The 25977-nt window shown below is 41.0% G+C and overlaps 1 protein-coding gene across 1 annotated transcript in view; it reads right to left on the reverse strand.

Annotated features, from left to right (window-relative positions):
- Nucleotides 1-1811: 1811 nt before the first annotated feature.
- otog (otogelin) overlaps nucleotides 1812-25977 on the reverse strand; it is a 42125-nt gene continuing 17959 nt past the window's right edge. Inside the window, exons 24-57 of the mRNA XM_028956921.1 lie at nucleotides 24497-24604; nucleotides 23727-23865; nucleotides 23357-23491; nucleotides 22988-23134; nucleotides 22461-22580; nucleotides 22126-22245; nucleotides 20847-21003; nucleotides 20696-20722; nucleotides 20289-20456; nucleotides 18030-18308; nucleotides 16831-16948; nucleotides 16450-16529; nucleotides 13871-16362; nucleotides 12857-13034; nucleotides 12578-12723; nucleotides 12412-12501; nucleotides 12141-12327; nucleotides 11827-12047; nucleotides 11342-11480; nucleotides 10140-10328; nucleotides 9714-9923; nucleotides 9471-9575; nucleotides 9271-9375; nucleotides 8522-8623; nucleotides 8242-8340; nucleotides 8107-8147; nucleotides 7923-7998; nucleotides 7643-7821; nucleotides 7360-7464; nucleotides 5488-5607; nucleotides 5305-5350; nucleotides 5002-5073; nucleotides 3737-3816; nucleotides 1812-3370 (exon numbers count right to left, since the gene is read on the reverse strand). Coding sequence (XP_028812754.1) covers nucleotides 3170-3370; nucleotides 3737-3816; nucleotides 5002-5073; nucleotides 5305-5350; nucleotides 5488-5607; nucleotides 7360-7464; nucleotides 7643-7821; nucleotides 7923-7998; nucleotides 8107-8147; nucleotides 8242-8340; nucleotides 8522-8623; nucleotides 9271-9375; nucleotides 9471-9575; nucleotides 9714-9923; nucleotides 10140-10328; nucleotides 11342-11480; nucleotides 11827-12047; nucleotides 12141-12327; nucleotides 12412-12501; nucleotides 12578-12723; nucleotides 12857-13034; nucleotides 13871-16362; nucleotides 16450-16529; nucleotides 16831-16948; nucleotides 18030-18308; nucleotides 20289-20456; nucleotides 20696-20722; nucleotides 20847-21003; nucleotides 22126-22245; nucleotides 22461-22580; nucleotides 22988-23134; nucleotides 23357-23491; nucleotides 23727-23865; nucleotides 24497-24604 — 6781 coding nt within the window. The 3' untranslated portion in view covers nucleotides 1812-3169. The remainder of the gene's footprint in view (nucleotides 3371-3736; nucleotides 3817-5001; nucleotides 5074-5304; nucleotides 5351-5487; nucleotides 5608-7359; nucleotides 7465-7642; nucleotides 7822-7922; nucleotides 7999-8106; nucleotides 8148-8241; nucleotides 8341-8521; nucleotides 8624-9270; nucleotides 9376-9470; nucleotides 9576-9713; nucleotides 9924-10139; nucleotides 10329-11341; nucleotides 11481-11826; nucleotides 12048-12140; nucleotides 12328-12411; nucleotides 12502-12577; nucleotides 12724-12856; nucleotides 13035-13870; nucleotides 16363-16449; nucleotides 16530-16830; nucleotides 16949-18029; nucleotides 18309-20288; nucleotides 20457-20695; nucleotides 20723-20846; nucleotides 21004-22125; nucleotides 22246-22460; nucleotides 22581-22987; nucleotides 23135-23356; nucleotides 23492-23726; nucleotides 23866-24496; nucleotides 24605-25977) is intronic.

Raw genomic sequence — 25977 nt, forward strand, 5'->3', positions numbered from 1 at the left:
TGGGCAGCCATGAAAGGCGCCCGGGGAACATTATGTGGGGATGGTACCTTGATCAAGGGGACCTCAATTGCACCTTGGCGGTTCAGGATTTGGACCCGCAACCTTCCAATTACGGGTCCGCTTCCATACCCACTATGGAATGGTCACCACTGCCCATCGTCAACCATATAGTTTGATGAAGATGACAATAGATTGGTCACTGTGGGGGAACTCTCCTGCCAATTGGCCCAAATTCTCTGATGTAATTCTCTGTGACTGTGTTAGAAAAACCTGCGTCATTGTGTGCTCTGAGTTGCGTCCCATCTCTTGACACCATGTGACCTTCAGCTTGTTGCATCTTAAAACAGATCTGGTGACAGATCAAACTATATAGTTGACGATGGGCAGTGGTGACCATTCCATAGTGGGTATGGAAGCAGACCCGTAATTGGAAGGTTGCGGGTCCAAATCCTGAACCGCCAAGGTGCAAAAAAACGTGGGTATCAAGTTAAACATGGATAAAAATGGATAAAAATCTTAGAGAATCCTGCCTTCTCATTGACTGTTAGAAGAATTTAGGGACATAAATATTTGTTCAATGGTGACAATAGGCTACATGATCAAAATGTGTCATCATCAGAATCAGTCAGAATCATTTGATTCTTTTCGTGATCATGCAATTTTTTTAATTAAAAACTGGATGTAGTGCTGTAGTGTATGCCAGCTGTGCTTAAACAACCCAAACACAGAATGGCAGGACATGGACAAGATGCACACAGCTGAGAAGAACTTTCCATGGACTATCTGTCACCAGCAGAATGGTGATCTGAAGTCTGGCTGCATGTTATGCCTCCGGCACGATTCAGCCACATGCGGCTAATCCATCACTGGCATGTCCTGAGTGTGGCAGACCGGTTGGCGGCAACCTCTGCCACAGCCACCTGACTACTTAACAACCACAGTGACAGGACCCTTAAGCACAGTGGGATGTATCTTCTGCACTCAGGACAATTTCCCTAGTGTTGCCGAGGACAACAGCTGCTGTGCAAATTACAGCAAAGTTGTTACCTCTGGGGAACTGTGTGGCACGAGTGTGTCTGTGCGTGTGTGTGGACACATGTTCTGTAGACAGGGGTCCAGTTAACCCCCTTGGAGGAACAATCCCCTTGTGGGGGGGCTGTTTCTGTGATGGCCTCAGAACATGTGCTGCAGCTCAAGGCGAGTGGACAGGTGTATGGTTAATGGACACGCTTGTCCATACACACTGGTCCTCAGCTGGCAGCATCTACACCTAAAGCTTCATTATGGGGATAAAACAAAACTGGGTGCATTTAAACCTATGGATTATGATCAGTCTCAAGTTAATTGTTGCATGTAGAACTGCAGTCTGAAATGAGAAAGAAGCTGGCCAACCAACCTGACAACCTGAATTATTCATAATGAACTTAAAGCTGAACAATGTTAATGATCATAACAAATAATTTTAAGATGCACTTAGATGTGGGGCTATCCATATACATGTATCAATATGCTGATGTTTCACATTTTGTATCCTTGTAGCAATGTATAATATTTCCAAAGTGGTGTATAAAGTTATGTATGCTATTTATACATTAACAAGTTGTATCCAAGATGTATTTTTATTGTGAAAAATAACTGAATTCTACTAATTGCTCCTTAGTGGCTCTGTTAAAATTGTGATTTTATAGATTCTGTGGAATGAATGAAACACATTGTCTTAAATTCATATGACAACAGCAGTGTTTAAGGAAATTTATTTAAAAGTAAATACACATTTGATATGGTATACACATTCCTGTCTGTGTGTCGAGCAATTTGTGAAAAAGTGTGACATTATTTTCAAATTACAATTTAACACAAAACCAAGATTATAAGAAGCCCTTTGCATGTTTGTATATGAAGTGATGGAAATACTGCAATTGTAGTTGAACAGTGTAATTAATAATTGAATTGAATTTGCCTAGAATGGTTATGTTATTAATTAATAACATATCCTTACGGTAGAGTCTTGTGATATAGCTATGAAAATAACTTCAAACAAATGAATATTTGTGGGTGTGGGTATGTTAACTTTATACTTTTTTGTCCTATGTTGCTTGGAAATAAATAAATAAAGTGCTCAAAAAACAGCTTGACTTATTTAACAACCTCTTTCTAGCCTGGTTATTTAGCATTTTTGATCGTTTGATATACAGTATATTCTAGTACTATGTTAACTTATGCAAAAAATCTCTTCATATAAATGTAAAAAACATTTTAAAGAATTCCAATAAATTCATTTTTATGTACACTTAAGAAACAACATGACATTTATTTGCTAAATTATTATTCAAGGCTAAAATTTGGCTAATTTTCGTGACCAAGAAAGCCCTCCTCTGCACAACAGTTTGGAATAAATAAATGGTGCTATGTGTCTAGTGAGATAACCACATGGACAATGTTCTAACACAATAAATGTTATTAGATAGAAATTTTATTTGCCAGTGAAAGGCATATGCAGGCTGTGTTTCCCAGTTTTATTACAGATGTCTGCAATGTGATATACCAGTTGTGCTGCTCACTGCTGTACGGTTACCACAGTGCATATTTAAATATTACAGTACTCCTACTAACATATCCATGCATTTGATGAAATATGCATTATTGCACCAATGAATCTAAAGTTGTTTCTCTAGAGAACATGGTTTGAGTCTATGTATCTTAAATGAAACATATAATATATAATTTGAGTTGCTTTTGTTGGACAAGGAGTTAAAATTTGGGAGAAAAATATATATTCCAGATATATCAGACCTCAGTTACCAAATGCATTGATAACACATGAAGGGAATTTTTGCCCGAGATTTCAAACGCCTGCTGAAACTACCAATGTGTGTGTTTCAGAATGTTTGGGCACTGTTGTATTGACGTTGTGTGAATGTTTTTCCACTTCTTTTAATTTCAACATGACTAGTGGACACACCCAACAAATCATGCTAAAGAAATCAACAGTGGCTGTAACAATGTCAGAGCAAACGTTCCTGTTGCACATCACCATAATAGATATACTGAAGCCAGGAACATCCCAGCTAGCACAGACACCAGTATATGTACATCCTTTTATGGCAACACCGAGGTACAAAGGAGACGGTTGTGGATTCTGCAGTGAAGAGGTTGCTGGGAGTGGTTACTATGACCACTGGCAGGAGCAGTCGATGGGCTCCTGGATGGAGTAGCTGACCCATGTGGAGTTCCCACTACAGTAGAGCTGTACAGAACGCCGCTGGAGACCTATTTCCCGGCAACACTTACAGAAGCGGGCATAAGTGTTGATGTTGTAGTTGTAGATGCTCGCTGATGGGCACTTTCCATCACATGACACTATGTTCACCTGCAAATGAACTACATTTAACACTCAGAGCTGCACATTCAAAGCCCAAAGAGATATATACTTTAATTTACACATTTGATCACTTTAGTGCACTTTTTGATGGTGGTCATTATGTGAGTGATAATAGTTACACTCTACACACTCTACACAAGAATGTGTATTCATCTGAGAACTCACAGTTTTTACCTCCTGTATTTGAATGTCTATGTATATGAAACCTTATTAGATGTACTCTATATGGACAAATTTCTTAGTCACTGAATTCGGGTGTTTGTCCCCCATCATTTGGTACTTTACAGTTTGCTAATGAATGCAGCTCTTCAGCCAGGACTACAGATTTCCTTTCTCAGTTTTTAGTTTACTTACCGGCCTGTTGCTACGGCAGTCATTTTTCCTGATAGTCATCCTCACTGTCACTTTCTGACAAGACTTTCCATCCTCTTTACCTACATAGGCATGGCAGAAAATGGAAATTCAAAGCAAATTAAATATAAACTGTCATGGTGGGCTGTCAGTTTAAATCAATTCATACAGCAAATTTTCCTGCTAACTGATGGCTCACGGCTGAAAGATTTGATATGTCTTTTGTACGCCTTGTTTTCTTTTTAGTGAAATACATATTTAATGAGAGAATCTTTCCCCACATGGCAAGTGCCCAGCACTTATTTTCAACAAACAGATGAGAACACTGGTGAAATACCTAGGGCATAGGGAAATAAAGGACATAGGGACATTTGCTCTCACCAGTCCCTTTTACTCTTCAGGGTTTCACTTTACAGAGTTGAAGGAAGGTGGTAGTGCTAAGTACTTTAAAGTTTTAAATATTTATTTTCAGTATCAGCAATGAATATGAAAGCAAAAATCTTCTATAGACATATGTTATGTTTGAACAAAACAGAACAATTTTTCTGTGTTTTCACCATCATCTTCCTTCAATTTCATGCAATGACTACTTCAGTCAAACCTGGAAGTGTTAAGGGTCTATTGTGATGTCTATACCAATTAATGGGACCACATGAATGCCCCTATTCACAAGTGTGTGGGAAATAACTTAGGATGCATCTCAGTGGTAGCATGACCCAAAGCAAAAATCTATGCAATAGATTAAAAAACATTCATTTATACTACATCAACAAAAACTGTGCACTTTCTGGTTTAGCAAAGCAGAGTAATATTTGGGTAATATGGATTAAACTATGTAATTTTACGTAAAGTAAAAGATAAATTCATTAATAACCTTAATTTAATATGATATTTCTGCCATATTACCCAAAAAATTACCAGAGCACCCAATTTCTACAGTAAAATCTACAGCAACTAGTTGATTATGGCGCTATTGAAGGTATATGTGCAAGGTCATGCAAAGGTCTACAAATAAATCACTAAATTGGCCACTACCAACAGTACATTGTTGGCATTCAACAATGCACTGCCCATACAGAGCAAATGGGAAAAGACCAAAGTGATGCCATGAGAATAATCAACAAAGAAAATAATGGAATTGAAGTATTTCATGGATTTTCAAAATGTGTGCATCCTGTATTCTTTTTCGGTGGGAGGGAGGGGAGTACATTGTTGGAAAACAACAATGGTGCTGGTATGCCTTCATCGTATCGTCTGTTTTCAGGTACCTCTTTCACAGTTTGTGCTAATGGTAGGTTTCAAAGGGCTAACATGGAATGGGAACAGTGAAAATCCAGAACCTGGGGGGATTGGTACAGTACAGTATATAGTCGTCAATGTTACACATCAAACAAGTATGTATTTGCATGACTCTGTGGTGCTTTATACATCCAAATATACACCTAATCTACACAGGACTTTTCAGATATTGATGGAGACCTGATATGTATCTATGTAGCTGAATTGACAGTAGATCATTTCTCAACTATGTCTAATGCACTTGCTCTTTATTTTATGCAAAATCTACTCACAAGTTTTACAGCATCCATCCATGTAACTTATAATTGTACCTCCAACCTAGGGATAGAAAACCAACAACAAAATGAGCATAGGCTTCTTGAGGTTGCATTGTTTTTTCTGTTAACTGTGTTTTGGATATGATATGTCCCCGGGCTCCGTTTATTACATTACAGGACAAAGCAGCATCCTCTCACCTTCACACACTCAGTTTCATTGAACGGCGGACAGCTATAAAAAGAGGACACCAGCGTTGGCCCTGACTGCGTATCTGCACAGTCGTACCTAATGCAGTCAGACACCCATGTCTTCCCAGGCTGAGAGAAAACAAGAGACATTCAGGCTTTAGGTACAAAGACAGCATTTACAAAACCAAAGAATATTACATTTACATTTCATTGCTTTGGCAGATGTCATTGTCCAGAGTGACTTACAACATGCTTTCATGTTACCATAAGTTCACTAGAACTGAAACCATGAATACTATAATTTTTTCATACTATCATCAGGTAGATAGCAAGATACCGATTAGGACTGGGGCAACACATCGATGTTATCAATTGCATCGACACAAAAAATATGTCAGTGCAAAATATGCACACCGATGCATTGGATACAAAACAAAGATAGCTGCACCAGCGAGAAGCAGCAACACAAGTGACTCCGGGTGGGAATCTATCCACTACCGCAAACAGATGTGTAGGATGCTAATGACGTGATGAATGTTGTCAAGTCCGTGCTGGCTCCACTCCGACTGACACGCTACCCCTTCCCTGAGTATTAGGATTTGTGTCTGTGTCAGCATTACATGTTGTCTGTAGCCGCAGATGCCCTGGTTAAATCCCAATCATGTAGTATACACTTACCGGTTCCTCATCACATTCCCTTTCCAGGTCCCATCGGCACAGACAGACAGGTGTCAGGTGCGGCATGTCGTTTTTCTCATACAGGATTGTGTTGTTCTACCATTTATCTACCCTTTGTGCCATACAGGAGCATGATTAAGTTATTGAAGTGATTGTCACATGTGATACACAGCACACGGTGCACACAGTGAAATTTGTCCTCTGCATTTAACCCATCACCCTGAGTGAGCAGCCATGACAGGCACCCGGGGAGCAGTGTGTGGGGACGGTGCTTTTGCTCAGTGGCACCTCAGTGGCACCTTGGCGGATCGGGATTCGAACCGGCAGCCTTCTGATTACGGGGCCGCTTCCTTAACCGCTAGGCCACCACTGCCGCAGGCCACCACAATCGCAGAAGAGTTCTGGGCTGTGCGTGAGCCAGCGAGGTCGCTCATCATAGAAGGCACTTATTTGTGGAGTCTTACACTCATCTGAGCACAGAAGGACATTATTCCGTGTGGTGGTTCATTTTTCCCATTTGTTTTTTAAGATCATTGAGATCATCTATCCAAAAACGTCTATCCAGGCAACTGTAAAAACTGGCTGCTGTTTCAAGCTACTGTTGGTTTTCTGAGAAAAATATGACATCATATCACAATCTTCCTAAAATATTCACCAAAAAAAATTAGCTTTCATGAGCTGGGCACCTGTGGTAAATCTCCTGCACCCACAGTCAGTCAGATCATTTTATAAATGAAATCACAAGACTTTAGAAAAGTGTTTTCACCATGATTGTTAAAATGGGTTAGTTCGGGTTTACATTGGTTATTGTATTCTTTCAAATATTATTTCACTCTTATTTCAATTGTATTTTGTAATTTTGAGTTTGAGAGTAACAAACATTGGAATTGGAATGTTTTAGAATAATTGCTAAATTAGTCGGTTAATGTTGAAATAATCAAGAATCAAATCAAATTGATTAGATCTGTGGGAAAAATTATTTGTTAATCGACACATCTTAAAAATAATCACTAGATTAATTGGTTTTGTCCAGCCTTAGTTCTGATGTGATGAAGAATTTGTTGGAATGAGTATTAGTTCAGTTTTAGATGAAGATCTACTATCCAGGATGAAATGTCCGTTAGGCATGCAGAGATCTTGGAAGCAGCATGTACATCTTATGGAGGAAAAACAGAGATGATGGCGGCGATAAGGGCAGCCTACCTTGTACAGGGCGACTGACCCGTTCTCACTCTGATGCAGGCAGGAAATGTTCCTGCACACTCCACAGCATGTGGTCAGATCTTTTGGAGGGACATATATCTGATTCTGAGAGAGGAATGAGAAAAAAAAGATGATTGTTAGATGATTGTTAAAGAAGCACTGAGTCACTACAATTTACTGGTGAATGAACAATCACTGGTCATATTATCTTACAAAGTTAATCTTTTAGCTTCTATTAGCACCAAGACATTCATTTCCAACAGAAGCCCAGCTCACAACTCACTGGCTGGCACTGGGCAGAACAGTTGGTGCTGGAGGTCCTCATGTGGTAGAAGCCGGTAAGGGGGTCCAGGGTGCGGGTGCAATGGGTGCTGTAACACACACCTTGCTCACTGTGCTCAACTAGAGTCTGGCCTGGTCTCATGACTCCCCTCTCCTCATCTACACACACTGCATCTCTCACTGCCCACACACACACACACAAGACAGACAGATGTCCAGAATACTGTTAGGAATAATTACACAAACAGAATTCATGACTAGTTTAATACTTAACAACTCACCACACTTATGTCTTTTACAACCACACCTATTTTCTGGGTCCTGCTGAAAAGATCTGTCAACCTGTATTGTCTCTCCCTGGAAAATATGGAAATACATGTTATGCGTGTTGCAAATGATCCCCATCCAGTATCATTGTGAATATTAATGTCAGAACTGTCATACAAAGTGCTAGCAAACACATACCAGGTTGCACTTTGGGCTTGGGATTTTATCACATGCACACTCTGATGAATAAAAACACACAAAAAAGCCTCACTGAATGTACCAAACCTGACAGTGCTGAGAAATGACTGAAAAAGAAAGCAGGAGAAGGTTTACCACATGTTTGGACTGGGCAGCACCTTCCAGGGACAGACTCAGGAACCAATGTCATTCCCAGCAGGCAGGAAACCTGAGGGCAGCGGTGCAGCTCACATGCTTCAGAGAGAGGAGGAGGAATGGTCAGTATTTACTCTGCCTTTTAATGTTTACGATCACACATATTACTTGAAAAATTCATTAATTATGTCAAAAAATTAATTCATGACAATTTCACTTTCTTTAGAATACGTCTTGTGGTCATAATGGACATAATATGAGCTACTGAATTCCCACTCACCACAGTGGTAGACTGGACAGCAGCGGTCAGTGCTGTTAGTGTCCACGATCATCAACTCTCCTTCCTGACACTCTGGTGTGATATCCAGGCACGTCTCACACACTAATAACACCACATGCACACACAATCTCAACACAAGAACACTTATGATGACACGCAAACCTGTCAGGCCAGAACATTCAAACCAGTGTAATGTAATGCATCAACATAACTGTTCTGACCCACAGAGGCATGGACCCACGGTATTTGGTGCTGATAAAGTCCTGTAAGACTCAATTTACCAGCATATCCTGCAGATTCACCTCACTCACATCTGTGAAATCTGGAGATCATGTCAACACCTTGAATTCTTTTCCATGTTGCTCAAATCATTCGAGAGAATTTTTTATGCCATGTGATAGGGTAATTCATGTTGAAAGAGGGCACCGTCATGAGGAAATTCAGGTTCAGTTTCCATCTTCATGCTATCTACAGTGTGTCTTAACACCTTTCATGACTAGAAGTTAGTTTTTCAAATTTGCTGGATGAGACCGTGGGGCCTTTAATCCTGCTACCAATTCACTGGTTGTCCTTCCACCACTCAAACCTTTACAATATCATAATCAACCTCAAGAACTGACTGTTTATTTGCTGTCTAATATTCTTGTCAACTACTATTGTAATCAGATCATCAATGTTATTCACATTACTTGTCCTAATGTTCATCATAATAAAGAACCATGAGGGTGGGGTCAGGAAGTCCAACTCACAGCAGATGTGTGCCAGGCAGCAGCTCCCATCAGCCTGTGTGGCAATGAGGACCTGGTCGTCGCGGCAGGAAGGAACGTCGACCTCACAACGACCAGGGTCACATTCTACAAAACACAAACACCATTTTCTTTAATGAACCTGGGTGGGATAATTAGTACAGAAATGATAGTACAGCCCTGTGAGAGAGGCTGCAACTCACCACAAGCATATTCTGGGCAGCAGGAGTCCTCTCTGAAGTAGGACACCAGCTTCTCTCCATACTTACACACTGGGGGTGCGGCATCACACAGACTCTGATTACACACTGAAATAAAACATATTTAGGAATCAGATTAAACTTTAAACATGCACTAAGGAACATATTTTTAGCATACTGGCTGTAAACATGTATAATACTGAGATTCTACATGACTTTAAACCACTGTAACACTGATTCACCCACCACAGACTTTTTGGGGACAGCAGCTCCTGTCATCTGCAATGCTCACTGTCACCTCCCCAGCTCTCTGGCATGTGGGCTGGGTCACATCAGTGCAGTTGAGTTCCACTGGCACAATGGTGTCGTTTTCACAGCGGTACATACAGCAGCCATCTTTCGAGGCCTTCCACACCTCCCCCAGGGCTCGAGGCGCCCCAAAGCTGTCTGTGCAGGCTAGACACATGCAAAGGAAATCAAAACACTTAAACACCTAAAAGTTCTAGAAGCAGTGAGGTCAAGAGATTCTAAAAAAATGATAGCCAAAGTCTAATCTTTCCCTGGTCACAACATACATATTTACAAATTATATTTCATCGTTTTCACCTGTAAAACTATTGTGCTTGTGATATAAAAATCACATACTTTGGATACAGCTACAGATCTTCTTACCACATTTGCTTAGCGGGATACAGAGAGCAGAGTAGGGCCGGTGCAGCAGTGTCCCCTCCGGGCACACACAGCCCTCAGAGAGGCCATAGCACTGTTCGGGGTCATAATCAAACTCATGGCTGGGGCAGGACTGGGCTGTGCAGGCTGGCAAGCAGGCCTGGTACCGTAGCTCCTCAGGACACATGAAGGCTAAAGGACAGAAACCAGGAGATTAAAGAGACAAACTCTTACACTTGGAGTTAAGCAGGAAATTTCATCTGAATATATATGGAGCTCCACATGTTCAAATGCACAAAATCCATTCTTTGCCACAAACTGAATTATTATAATATTTACATAAATAAATGTAAAATAAATGTACACCTTTACATGGTTTATATAAAGACAAATCCTCCACAAGTTATCACTTTAATTGGCATTTGAACATTTTACTTTGTGAGATTTTACATTAATATCCCTATCCTGTTTATGGTGCTGCAGTGGATAGAAATAATGATAGGTGTAAAGAGTGCTTCATCATTCAGAGAGCTGCAGCTCAGTCGGTTGGATTTGGAATTTGTCCCCTTATGTCATCTTATGGGGAAATATAATTTCCCACCCCTAAAACATTATCTCCACTCTCCTCCTTGTCTTGCCTCTCTCCTCCTCTATGGCTACATACACGGAAATGTTACTTCCTGGGAAAACCTCATTGTGTGACTGGCTAAAAGTGGCTGTAATTCTGCACCCAGGCTGAATTCCAGAAAGATACTTCAGATACAGTATTATCATGTCAGGGGACCTTTAAAAGAAATGCCTGTTTGCAAAATGCATTTTGTGGACCAAATTACTTTCTGTTCATGACAAACTTTATGGTTCACTGTGTGGATGAAATTATATTTTGTCACTATTCTGTCCTTCATAAAAAACAGATACATTCAGCCTTCTGACCACAAAATGACAGGTGCTGATATCCATTTTATGTGCCAAATTGGCAACTGCTTTCTGTGAATTTTGTGAACGAAATCAATTGATAACTCCTTGTTTTTATGGACCAAATTTGAGAAGTGGACAAAAACACAATATAATGTTAAGTGATTTCATTATTATATACGTCAATTTGTGGCATGGATTGTATGAACAGAAATAAGTACACATATATACACACACTCACACACACACATAATGATTGTTCAATTTAATGATTAAATGAGTGGTCTTACGACAGTACTCTGGTGTTCTCCAATCAATGCACACGTTGAATTTGTGGCAGGATGCTACATAGGCAGCCAGCGCCACACAAGGATTGTTAACATACTCTGCATCACGCACCCATACTTCACAGAATGTTGTAGGAGAAACCTTAGTGGAAATGAAAAGCAAGTCAATTTTACGCTCAAAATTCCTGAATCTATCTAGGCATGTGTTTTGCATGTGTATATAAATAAATAGATGACTTTTTATGAAATGGCACTAAGCTTGGATCATGTTAATTAGAGTTAGGCTGAAGTAAGATTCAACCAATAATTAGAGAAACCAGCTTATTAAACACGTTTTATTTTATCTTAACAGATTTGTTTGTTTTTCAAATTAATTGTACAAGTCACTTTAAAGGTGGTAAACGTTATGAAACAACTTGTGTTGATTTGTCACTTCTTATATTTATATTATGTTGTGAGTGTATGTTATGTTGCCGGGTAGGGCGTACGTATGCATGACAAGCGATAAAAGTGCGGTTGCGCAGCATGGCCAGGCACTCGGAGCAGTCGCTTGTGGAGCAGTTGACCTCACGGCGGCGACTCTGGCTGATGTAGCTGGTGGTGTTTGGCTCCTGCCAGCTGTCAATGAAGATGCCTGGGTCCTCTCCTGCACCCAGAGTGGTGCCATTTGGCAGAGTCAGGTCATTCGCTGGGTTTCCATCACAGCAGCCTGCAAGGAAAAGAACAAAGACGGGAATGTTTAAGGAACTGTGGAGAAAAATATATGGAGGTATGGTATAAAAGCTGAGTGAAATGTAACCACCACAGAGTCCCAGGGTGCGCAGTTTGCTGGTGTAGCTTTCTGTCTCGATTACCATCATCCCTGTGCTGTGGAACCACTGGATCTTGAGACCCGCCGGGGTTCGGATTAGATACATGTTTCCCGTGTCCAGGATCTCAAATCCATACTTCTTGAAGCGGGGCTTGGCATACCTTGAATTAACATACAACTAACAAAATATGCAAGTCAGGGATCTGTCTGGGCAGTAAACTAATAACTAATAATAACTAATTTTGTGTACAACAAAGCTCACCCGTCTCTGTAACCTGTTGATGAGGACTTGCTGGGATTTATGTGTTATGTTTAGAGCCACAAGGCAAAGGTTGCTGAAATTCCACAGAAGCTACCAAAGAAAAAGAAAATATAGATATAACGTCATCAATAAAATATATTTCACTAATACTCTTCACTGCACCTACCGTATCTGAGGCAGGACACTCCTGGACCAGGATGCTGATCGTCTCGTTGGGTAGTTGGGTCACCACATAGGAGGCAGCTTTGTAAACAGCCACACTGTTGCCATCAAAGGTGATTACATTCAGATCAGGAAAGATGGAGCAGCGACCTGAAAGATGAAGACTGTTGTTATTGGGGTATTTTACCAAAATACCATAATACTTTCCTGTTTTTACACACCTGTGTAACCATTTACACAGGTTTGAATGTTCTGGTTGTGTTTGTGTGTTTAGTGTACTCACAGGGACAGTCCCACTTAGGGCAACACTTGTCTCCATTCACAAGAATAGCAAATCCCAGCAGCCCACAGTTGGGTGGGGTGGATGCATAGGGGCAGCTCTGTGATTTGTTGAATAGAACAAGCTGTCCCCCAACGCAGATGAACTTTGTGCATTCATCGATGATTTCTGAAAAGGGAGGCTGCAAGGGAAAACATATACATGCACGTGAGCAGTATTTGTTGGATTAAATATTGTTCTGTATTGCAACTTCTTAACTAAAATAATCTGCTGCTGCTAAGGCACCATCCACATGAGAACATTTTTCTCTTAAATTTCTATCCCATCTGGCCTTGCGTCCATACAGAGGTGGTGTTTCGTGAGTTATTTTCTGAAATGGGTTACGGAATGAACTTATATTTTCCTCGCATCCCTTCGGACGAAAAGTTACTTCTTTGTGAAAACATATTAGCCAAACCTCCAATCTAGCCTATAACCCCAAACACATCATACATATAACAATGTCGGATAACTCGTTCTTGGTAGTGCAAGAAACCGCAGTTTATAGTTTTTTTAAGGATACTGAAATGTACTAATTCTCAATCTTTTGTTCAGATCATTCCAAAAAGTTAAGTATTGTTCTTTATTTAATATTCTTGTATTAATCATGTTCCAATTTGTATGTTTATTTCTTTACGCCCCCCAGTACAGTACTGTATAAAATGTTGTTGCTGTTACAGTTATTGTATTGATTGCTCAATTAAAAAAAAAAAGTGCTTGTGGTTACCAGATATCCTCATATGGTGCACATTTCTTATGAAAATACAAGGCTGGAGAGGGGTTAAAACAGCATTCGGGACATTCTCTGCATCTCTTTGTGGATAACAACATTTCAGAGTTTTATAGAAACCAAAAACCTGTATTTAGAGAAAAGCGATCTTGTGTGGACGGAGCCTAAAAAATAATTTATACAATCTGACAACGTATTACTGAAAAGAAGGCTTAGATTAGACTGCAGTTATGAACATATTAACATACCGTACACATTCGCACAGAAGGTGCCGTCAGGGTGGTGCTTTCAGTAGTCACAGCAGTGTGTGTCTCAGCTCGCGTGTGCGGGGCAGTGGGAGACACGGAAGACTCTTCTTCTGTAGATGCCCAGTGCTCTCTCTCTGTGAAATAAGGTACTGTCGATGGGAAGGGAGATGGAGTTGTTGGGACACTGGGTGTGGCTTCGGGTGTGGCAAGGGTAACACTGGGCTCTACTGGCTGTGTAGAAGAAGAAAGTGTCACTCTGCTGCTGGTGAGGACCTTCTCTGTAGCAGCAGTGGGGAGAGTGGATGACTCAGTAAGCAGAGCAGTGTGTGGTGTAGTTGAGGTGAGGCTTGGCCCTGGAACAGTGGTGGTTGTTACCAATGATGTTTCTGAGGACACAGTTGTGTATCCTGTGGTATTGGACGTGGTGGAGGTGCGAATGGTGAGGGCAACAGAAACAGGCTCAGATGCTGGGCTTGGAGGAGGAACTGAAGGGGATCTGGTTAATGTGGTCGCAGATAAAAATGTTGTGAGTGGAGACTCTGTGGTTTTAATGGTTGCTGTGGGTGAAGACAGTGACACAGTGACCCTTGGTGTCTCTCTTAATGTGGTTGTAGTCCTTGGGATTCGAGTGGTGGGGGTTACTCTGGTGGTGGCCCTTTCTGTGGTAATGGTTGAGGTTCTTGCAGTTGTGGGCCTGTAAACCAGGGCTGACCAATCTGAAGGCTGGGCTGTTGTTGACAATTCAAATCTCTCAGTCACCCGGGGGATCTTGGTGGTTTGTGTAACAGGGTGTGTGGTGACACCAGTAAATGTGACAGAGGTAGATGTTGATGTTGGAGAGAGCGTACTGACACCTGTTTCAGTAGTTGCCTCCAGAGCCTTTGTGGTCAATACTGACTTTGTTAATGCTGGTCTCTTTGGAGTTGTTGTGCTCTTTTCAGTGAACTCTGATGTTGTTCTTGTGGTCTGTGAGGGTATGTGTGAAGAAGAAGCTGCTGTAGTGGTAAACGGGGATGCAGTTACTCTCTCAATAGTAGGAATGAAGGCTGTTTCTGGAATGGGAGGTGTCTGCCAGTATGTGGTTCTTTGTGAGGTTGGCTGGGATGTAGAAGCAGTGCTGAAGGCAGGTCTCAAGGTTGTTGTCTCTGAGGATGGTGTGGTCGTAATGGTCTCTGTTTTGGCAGACATGGAGACTTTGGTAGTAGAAACAGTGTACAGGGAGTCTTCTTGTGCTGGAGACCTCTCCAGTGGTCGCAGAGTGCTGGAAATAAGTTCTGGGAAGACAGGCTGGATGGTTGAGGTCTGGGAGGTAGATGGTTGGCTGGATGGTTGTGTCCAGTCTAGAGTTACATATTCTGTGGACTTTTCAGTAGATAGCATAACAGGGGGGTGGGAGGTGATTGTGGTGTAAGCTTTAGTTTCGGTGGTTGTAGATGTTTCCTCTTTTGATGGTCTTGTAGGTGTAATAATATGAGTTATCAGGGGTGGCATTGGTGTTGAGGTTGTTGATACTGGTTGTTCTGAAGATGACATTAATGACACTGTTGTAGTCCATCTAGGTGATGTAACTGAAGCGCTTGTGGTTAGTTCTTCAACATGTGTTGTGGAAGTCTCTGGCTCAGCTGAAGATGAATGAACAGTTGAATGACTTTTTTCTGTTGTTTTCTCAGTAATGAACAGTGTCGTGGATTCTGCAGTGTGCTCTGGGGTGGCCGCTGGTGTGGTAACTCCAACTGAATGAGTAGTGGGTGGAGAGTCCGCTGTTGCAAACGGCACGAATGTCTCAGCTGCAGGTGATGTCACATGCTCGACTGTGGTACTCCCAGGAGTAGGTTTGGTTGAGGTGGATGGAAAACTAGGTAACAGTGAGGCTGTAGGGGTTATGGATCTGGTGGTGGTTGTGTAGTGCGGAGATGTGGTGAACTGAGTAGTGTGTTTGGTCTCTGTTAGATCAGGCAAAGTGACTGCCCTAGTGGGTTCCTCTGCAGGGCTGGTGGGCACAACAGTTCTAGTTGTACTGGTGAGGAAATGGGAAGTAACAGTAACTGGTCTGGCTGTGGAGGAGGTGAACCAGTAGACAGCAGTAGGAGACATTGGGCTGGTTTTTTCTGTGAGCAGGCTGGTCGGTGTCTCAAAAGAGGAGGTAACTTGAGGAGTTGTCTTCTCTGTTGTGATCACAGGACTGTAGGTCTGGACTCCAGATGTCTTCACGGTGGTCACTGGAAGTGTAATTTCAGTGGCGATGCTTGGCGGGAAAGGTACAGGTGTAGAGGCTATAGTTACTGCTGGAGCCAGTTGATCGGTGCCTGTGGCAATGGTGCCAGAAGTTTCCAGAGCACGGGGAGAAGAAGAAGCTATCAGTGCTGATGTGAGTGTGACAGGCTCTGTAGAGGGGGTTGTGGTGGTCAGAACAGCGGCAGAAGTGACAGCTGCAGGTGATGATGGAGCACTGGACGATGTAATGGGCAGCAAGGACACAGGAGCATTAATGCCTGCAGACCAACAATGAAACAAATGTTAAGCAACCTACTTTTAGGTTGACAGGGGGCACATTTTTCCTGTGATCATTTTGTTCTTACAATCTTCCAAATGAACACATCTGTGGGTGACTTCATCCAGGACCATGTCTCCAGGACAAACTGGAATACACCCCTCCACTCTACAAAAAAATGCATAACGCTATCAAAGATCATGTAATATCAAACACAATAAAAATTCAATGCAAAACTGAGTTCAGATACACAGCATAGCTTCAAACAAACCAATGACATATTTTAAACTATTCTCAGCCTCTAAATAGAGTACCATGTGTTTATGAGGCAGTTATTTGTCACCTATGCAGCTCTAAAACATTCATTGGAAAGTTCACACACAATACTGAGTTGAGGAGCGGTCATGATGTGTGTTGACGCAGTTGGTGTCATAAAAATGTGCTGTGCTGCAGAGTTAATGACTCTTACTTTAGAATGGTGACGCAGGTCTGACCCGATGGGTCGCTGCAGGTTTTGAAACAGGGGCTGACGCAGGCATCATACCTCCACTGGCACCGGGGACCTACCTGGTATTCAGAGGATGGGCCTGGGGAAAATATATGACAGTTTTAGGATCCATGTCAATTGTATGGACAACCAGGCTGACTGATCTGCTGTGGCGACCCCTAATGGGAGCCACCCAAGGAAGCAGGAGATCATAGTCATAAAACTGTTTTCTAATTGTCAAAATTTGTCCAGCATAGTAAAATCTATTTATATTTAAAAAATAATACATTAACATTACCATGATTTTTTTTTATTGTTTTTTTTTGTACATAACATTAACATCAATGACATATTAAGTTGCTGTAGTGTATTATACAATACACGTACACAGTTCATGCAAATACTGTGGGTCTTGTTAGTATATTTCCACTTTTCGTGTGAGTATGTGCTTTGACACATTATTCAATATTATGAATAAAAGTCAATTTGCACTAATGCACAATACTATTGAGTATTAAATACATTCTTTTCCTGACAACTGGCATAATCATGATGACCACTCAAAGTCCATGATGTAAATCCTTCCTTCAAAAGACTACATGCAAGACCAGAGAAATTTTTATTTCCCTATCTAGCCTCATATACATCAGTTAAATATTCCTGTGGGTCTATATCTATTGATTTGCTTCTGTTCCACACCATAAAAGTCTAGATCAGGTCTAGATCCATTGGCCTAGTGTGTGTGTAACACTTTGTTATTGAATTCTCATCTCCACAGTGCTGAAAAAGGCAGTCCATGACCTGTCCTCTACTGAAATCCACAGCAGCCGCCTCATGTCTTGACATGAGCCTGATTAAAGAACCCCCTTGCACATCAGCCACTAGCCACTGACAGAAGCTGTCATAATTCCTTCTTTACTTGGAAGAAAAGAGTGTGCCAGTTAACAGCTGCATGGGGTAACCAACATGCCATGTTCCAACACACACCAATTACACACCCCGTCACACTCCAAAATACAACTGTACAAACAGTCAGGGAATCATGAGACAAACATTAAACTCTGTTCTGGAATACATGAGACCAGAGCGTCGGGACATTTGCAGGATCGTGACAAAACATACATAGGAACATACACATTCTCTCCATGTTCCAGAGCCTGTCAGCTTGCTCACACACACACCTGTGAGCCTGAAGAGTGTGGCCCTGCGGAAGCCGTCGGAATGGTCATACTTCATCAGGTGGAACCATGACAGCATGTAGTGCAGGAAGAACCCCGGCTGTGAAAAGGACTCCAAGGAATCATATCCGCTGATCCAGGTGTCCCGATGTAGCATGAAGGTGGACTCATCCAGAAAAGACTCACTCGCCTGAAACTTGGACAGCCGGAGGTGGCCACCACGTCCCACTTTCAGAAAATAATTGGGCCTATCCATAGCCTCAAAAGACACAAGAGAAGTATCTGGGGAAAGAATCGCACAAGAACTTACAAAACAATAAAAGCTAGCATGTAACCAACAATAACACCAAAATAAAGAAATACAATACAAAAAACTACAACATGAAAAAAAAACTAAACAAGAAACTAAAGCAGCAATGGAACAATGACACAAGTGTTGATGAGCAAAAATAGGAGACACCTAAAAAAACAGGTGGATTTGGATCAATGCATTTTTTATGAACCAATAATTAATATATATCAGTCTTCTTTAAATATAATAAACAAACAAACAATCAATCTCTAAACCAGGGGTCTCAAACTCGCAGCCTGCCAGCCCATGGGATGGCCCACAGGCTGATAACAAAGTTTAATGTTAATGCAGCCCGCATTATTCAGTGAATGCTATCTTAAGAATGCCTTGAGTTTTGGATTGTTAAAAATGCTGAAAGGTTGCTGTAAAATTCAATAATTTTTTGTGGAAAAAATAACACATTTTGTGTGGAAGGTTCCTTTTTTGTGGAAGCAGATAAACATTTCACAGCAACAAGGGTGCACCATGTAACATCTCATAGCCATCAGAGAATTACTACTTCTTACTGTGTTTGAAAAAAGCATGTTTGACTTCAAGTTGGATCAAATCAATTTCACCGCTGTTGGAGGCAGTATTATCTGTTTGTTTATTTAGTTTTTCCATCAGTTGAATGGGCTTGTCAGAAAGTTGATGGCAGTATGATTGCCACTATCCGTGTGGATGATTTGCTATCATAATGAATTCTTCAAATTAATGATCAGATTAACGACCAACACCATAGACAATTTCACAGACAGGAGGTCACTCAGCTATAGCTCCCATCTGCCATCCAGTAGGTTCCAACCTACCCACCTCTATTATAATGTCAACGGAATATTAACGTTAGGCTAGGACGTATCGCTGAATCAATCAGAAAAAATAAATGGCACTAAATAACACCTACATAACTGTATCCCAGAGTTTTTGTATAATAATGTCCCGATGTATGATGAAGTCACCTTTTGTTGCGCTCACTATCCCGATACTTTCTACCTTAAGTAAACGTCATGATGTTCATACAATAATAAAAAAACATCAAGCACAAAAAGAAGATTGCGGTTGCTACTGTTCATTAACCTCTGTGCAGTTGTTGCAGGGAATAAAAGAAGAAAGGCAAGAGAAGCCATGTTCAGAAGAACCGTTCATGTTCTGCAGTATTTCATTCATATTCAGGACAGTTTATGTTCAGACAAACACCATTACTTTGAGCTGCCTTAGTGTTCTGTACTTTTTCTTTAACAATAACAAAATTGATGGAAATAATACTGTGTATATGAGTCATAATATCAATTGCATGCACTGAAAAATATGGAATAAGAACAATCAGGCAAGTGTAAGGGTCATAGCATCTTTCAAGCTGTGGGATGATCCCAGTCTGCACTGGACAGGACATATTTTATGATATCCCAAGTTTGCGAGTTCATGCTAGAAGGTCAGGAAAGAACTGCATTTATAAATCAAACCCACCATACGTCCATTGAAGAATTACATGACATATACAGTATATGAAAGTGTTCATGGTCTTTTCCATGAACTTGGGGTATCTGTGTTTCCAGTGAATGCTTGCAGGAACTGTAGCCCAGTGATTTAGTGGAGTCACGCTGCGAGCTGCCCAACTGGCCAACTGCTGCAGTTTGGCAGATGGGATGGGATCATATTTCTGCATTTGCATCACCGAATGTGACACCCAGCCAGTGTAGCCTTTACGCAGAAATTGATGTTTGAGAAACCTCTAATCCGCAGTTAGAAAAACAACATAGAAGGTGATGTAGGGTTATTCTGATAAAGTTATATAAAGTTATCTGTCAGTGTGTTGTTTGAATGGCTGAGATTGGTGAAAGTATGCAGAAATAAGCTAAGTATGCAAATAATGAATGATTGTCTGACATGAAATTGTAGACTGATTTGTGATTCGAACTAGCAGGGCTCACCATGAGGCCGTGCTCGGGTAAGCCCTGGGGTCATCATGAACAGGGACAGGAAGTGTCTGTCTTCGGTGGGCCTTCTCCTGGGCACAACCAGTCCACTGCTCCTGTTAGCGGTGAGCACCGTGTTCCGTTCCCTGTATGTGACCAAGTGAAAGGGCCCTTTCCCCAAAACTGCAAAACAAATTATTTTCATATTACAACTGCTGAATGTTGTACAAACTACAACTAAACTGTAATTAAATCGTAAAAAAATAATTCTATTTCAGTCTGAACGCATTTACGTTTGATCTGTGCACGTATTGCCCTCTAGTGGGTGTCTACTGTAAGATGTCTTTTACTACAAAACTGTGAATCATTTTAATTAATGATTTCAATTCAAAATGATAAATATGTCAGCGTGTCTGACCTACCTTTGTTGTAATATTCACAGTCGTAAGCTGTAAAAGAGACATTAGAAAATCAAATTCAAGAGGAATATTTCAACTAATTGATAAAATATTGCTAATACACATCATACACTGCTGACGGTTTTCATGATGTCTGTGTGATGTCGATACTCACGGCACACTGATGGTGAGCGCCAATCCACAGTGACACCCTGCTGGCAGCACTGGTGGGCGTATACCATGACACTGGTGCAGAAACACTCACAGTCCCCTCCCCTGTTACAGCCACACGTGTCAGCCAGGCAGTTCATATAGAACCAGGTAACATCCACCTACCGTGTGAGAGATTGTTAATAGTCTTTGATTTTAAGAGTGACAAGTGATTTATCACATAGGATCCATGTTAATTGAACACAAAAAAGGAATCAGCACAAAAAACACACACAGTACCATATGTTTAAGGAACGAGATAGAATACACTAGAATACAACTAGAATGGAGAACACAGAGGGTGGAATGAGTCAAAAGTGCTTTTCATGTGAGTGGTTTTCTTGTCATGCGAAATGATCCAAATCTCACCAGATCCTTTACCAGATCTGTGTTTTTTCATTTTTAGCTATATTTTAGATTTGGTTGTTTTGCTAAATAATTCGTAGTTGTAACATTTAGTTTTAAACTGTTTTTTACTTCAGTTCAGTTTTTTTTTATGTAACCCTAAATCCTTGAACTATGCATAGAATAATTAAAGCCTATTACAGTTCATTGCTATAAAGTCTGTATGTTGACCAGTACTACTGGTAAAACTGACATTTATCTGGAGCTTTAAATGGAACATTTTCTGCTCTTGTCCCTTGTGTCCAGAACTTGTATGCAAGCAGTTAACAGTTTGTAGTCTGTTTGGTGCTCTGGGACATTTGGGACAATCAGGTTACAATCAGTAACAGTTCATAATAAAGGTTTGTTATGAAAGGTATAAAAGCATTGCACCCCTTTCTATAGACTATAAAGGTGTGTTTGTCTCAGAGCCTTGATCTGGTGTGTAAGGTCCATGCAGAGCTGCCAGATAACATGTGTCATTTCAGTGTAACAAGTACTAGATTACAGGTGATTAACCATACAACTGTTTCTTAATAACCTTAAACCTCCAGCACAGTATTAAGGAAGATTAATGCAGTAATGAGAGAGCAGCGGTAATTCCTGTGCTGTTTTATCTACTTAATGAAGTGACAAAGCCACCGTATAGAGTAACTGGATCTGATCTAGTCTGTGTTTAGGGTATGAGTATAGACAATGGAATCATTGTGAGAAATCCGTCTGTTTAAAATCCAGATCAAGTGAACCCGTTACTCAGGGTCACACAGTGAGGGTCTTCAAGTCAAATGACACCACTTGTGTGGGCACACGTTTCTTTTTTGTTGTTTGTTTTTTATTAGCAGTGTAATGCTCATACTCACCACTGGGTGGCAGACTTGGAAGACCTCACTGAGCAGGATGCTACATCGCCTCTTAGCAAAGGGCTCTCGAAGAGGACTGACGCTGCAGGGGTGCCTGATATCTGGACTGTTGACACACTGCTTGCATGCAGGAATGCACACACACACACACACACACACACACACACACACTTACAGTCAGTGAAATTGATCAGTAAAGCCTGTTGCAGTCAGATCTCTGGTGGCCATGGGTATTGATCCAAAGAAGCATATGGAATCCTAGTGTATGATTTGAGGCCTGTGTCATGATCTCAGCATGGGATAGTGTGCTTTTCTAATTGGAGTAGACATCATACCTCAGCAGCAGTCCAACTGTTCCCGAACTCCTGTGGTGTGGCAGAGTCAATGTTCTCAGGGTTTCTCATCTCATTCATTGTTTTCAGATCAAAGTTGCCGCACAGGCCCGTAAGTTTTCCCTAAACATCATATTAAACACACTCAATCAATATAATAGCTTAGACCCAGTGCATTTTTGTATGTATCATAGTATGTGCATTTTTAGCATAGACCCAGTGCATTTTTGTATGTATCACAGTATGTGCATTTTTAGCATAGACCCAGTGCATTTTTGTATGTATCATAAAATAGATATATTAGAAACATTTGCATTTTTCAGTTAAAAAAAAATTCTGAATAGCTAAATCCTGATTTTTTCTTTATTCATTCAGTATCATAAAGTAACTACTACTGTTAGATTAATATGTCTAATTGCGTAAAAAGTTATCAGGTGACTCTTATACACTTTATTTTATCTTTAAGTGAATTTGGTGAACAGCAATTAAACAACATTTAAAGTTCACTGTGCACCCTACACCTGTCTCACCTGCCACCTTGGCCCAGCCTGAATGTGAATGGTGGTCTTTCGGTCCCACAGGACAGTGACATCTTCCACAGGTGCATGGACGATGGTGAAGTACCCTGCCTGCCATATGTACACATTCTGTCTCTTGTCAATCACGCTCAGTGGGTTCTGCAAAGATCAGAGATCGACAGGCAGCACTACTCCACATCACCCTACTCCCCTGCTGCTGCCAACAGGCTGCACCAAGGTAACAGAACACCATGCACTTTACAGGTAGTAAATTAGTGTCACATGATCTACTTTCTGTGTACAAATTCCTATTGCAACTGGTTTAGTGCACAAAGTCGTAGAACTTTGACACTATGTTCATTCAGACAAAAACTTCCTTACTGGATTCCCACTGTCGTCATCAAAGTTAATGAAGGACCTTCCGATGGTGATCATCAAGGACTTCCTACAGATCACTCCAGTTTCATAACAGTCCACATTCTCTGCTGTCACACTGATTACGGAATCCATGCTACTCTGCATTACACACCACACACACATACACAAACAAAATATTCATATGTTTAACACATTCATTGTCATTGTGAAGTGTGCAGTTGTATTCTACATGGTTATGAATGGCAGACCTCATTGAAATACATACATTCCAGAAAACCAAACATTTATTTCTATCTGTATCTGCCCAATGAATGGGTCTACAAGACATGGTCATGACCAAAAAGTTAATTAGTAATGTGGAAGCTGATCTCACCTTAACCAGATAGGCCTTACACCCCCCCACATAGTCGTACAACAGCCCGTCAAAAGTTCTGTAGTGTCGGTCTCCATACACAGTGCACATTGAGGGACAGGGATGGAAAACGCACTGAAATGTCCCATGCTGGCAAACACTAACAGCAGACAGAGATAAAATGAGATAAACTGCACATGTACAATCAAGTCTATTTTTTTCCAATTAAGGCAAGTGAGTCCATTGTTCATGAAAAGGGCTCTTTTATGGTGAGAGGTCATAATTATTTCCTAAAAAGAGAGACAGAGCAACCTGCCAAAAGCTGAATCCACATTTAACATATCATTAAGCTGTCATCTTTATCTGCGCAGGGTGAAGAATCAGGGGTTTAATGCCGCCCCCCTTTCACTGTGAGAGCTCTGAAAGCCTTCATCACAGGAGCAGAATGAAAGACAATCATACAAGGACTGTCTCTGTAAGCCCAGGAAGAGGGAAAGTCCTTTCACTAAACAATGCTGAGAAGGGTTATCAAATGATGGTTTCCACAGTAAATTGGCAATTTGAGGACTCGTCACTTCAAACAGCAGATCATTTTTGAAAATTAGCTGTGCTTTAGGAGATTTGTCTAAATTCAGTGCTCTATTTGTTAGACTGATTCAGCAACACCATCTTGATGGGAATGATGGGAATCTCTCACAGAACGAGATTCGATCTCGAGGAGAAACCTCCACAAGCAAACATTTAACCTGGAAAAGACTTTCTTATCTCATGCTTACGGTGTCTCTGCTTACCACTGATGACATGGAGACATGACTTTGTCTCCAGGGAAGTACTCTTTGCCTTTCCATAGGCATGGGCAGGTCTCTGGTTGAAAGCATTCATCTCCATGTTTCAGCAGTCTAGGGAACAAATCGGCTCAACTTCAGTAAGGGGATTTGAGTGTTTTTGGAGAAAGTTTTACTTTGCCCATTAAAATAATATCAAATTGATTTCCAGATACTGTTAATGTTTTAAATGACTATGATAGCAGGAGGTCTATGAACTCTTTTATTCAAACTCCCTTTCATAATTTTTAAATGACTCCAAACCTTAAGTGAATTGCTTGACACATGTGATACACAGCAGCACAGCACACGGTGCACACAGTGAAATTTGTCCTCTGCATTTATCCCATCACCCTGAGTGAGCAGTGAGCAGCCATGACAGGCGCCCAGGGAGCAGTGTGTGGGGACGGTGCTTGGCTCAGTGGCACCTCAGTGGCACCTTGGCGGATCGGGATTCGAACCTTCTGATTACAGGGCCGCTTCCTTAAGCGCTAGGCCACCACTGCCCCAAACCTTTGAATGCTTGTATATGTTGATAGTCAAAGTTAATCAGAAATAACTAGCCTCTTCATTTATAACATTTATAAAATTTGTAAGAACATAACAAAGTTCCTAAATATTTAGTTTAAGGCTGTGACTATTTATGACCATTCAGCCTATGGGTATAGGTATTAGTCACATGGTCACACAGTACTCAGCTTAACCTTAATTTAATAGCAGACCTTTGGGCACGGTTATGATCTCAACTTAATTAAACAGTGTAAGCAAAATATTAACTCTAACTCCCTGGGACAAAATAGTCCCACTAAAACCTCCTCACAAATAGATTTTTGCAGTTTTATATTGTTAGACAGCAAATGTACCATGCGTACAAACTGGTATTAAAATTGCTACAACTGTGAAAAATGTTCAATAAAAAAATAATTGAATGAAATTGGACATTATCTTCCTTAAGTGACTCAAAGGAAATCAGAAAATCCCAGTGCATTACCTTCAGAAATTCAGATCATTTCCACTCTGTGAGACTCTGTGAGACTCTGTGAGTAAGACTATCTGATTTTTGTCAAACATGGCAGTTAATCATCATGTAATATTCTGAGGTTGAGTTATTTCCTCTGACTTGAGGGAAGACAATGCAGCAACACACTGAATGGGTTGCGCCCAAACCTCAGGTTCATCTGTGTAAAGTTACACCCAGATAAAGTGGTGTTAACAGCTTCCTTTGTGCCCAAGCCAAGACCCTGTATCAATTACTTCCATCAAAGTCCCCATAATAACCCATTCTTTCCCAATTTATAAATACAGCCTAATTAGCATCCACTCACAGACTGTACACTATAGGCAACAGTTGCATTTCGATGGGCAGATGTCTCAGCATTGACAACCAAAAATGACAAGACATTGAAATGATCTGATAATGCTGTCACCCTATTCTTCACTGAAATGAC

Source organism: Denticeps clupeoides, chromosome 16 (genome assembly GCF_900700375.1).
Source record: "Denticeps clupeoides chromosome 16, fDenClu1.1, whole genome shotgun sequence".
In the NCBI taxonomy this organism is placed as follows: Eukaryota; Metazoa; Chordata; class Actinopteri; order Clupeiformes; family Denticipitidae; genus Denticeps; species Denticeps clupeoides.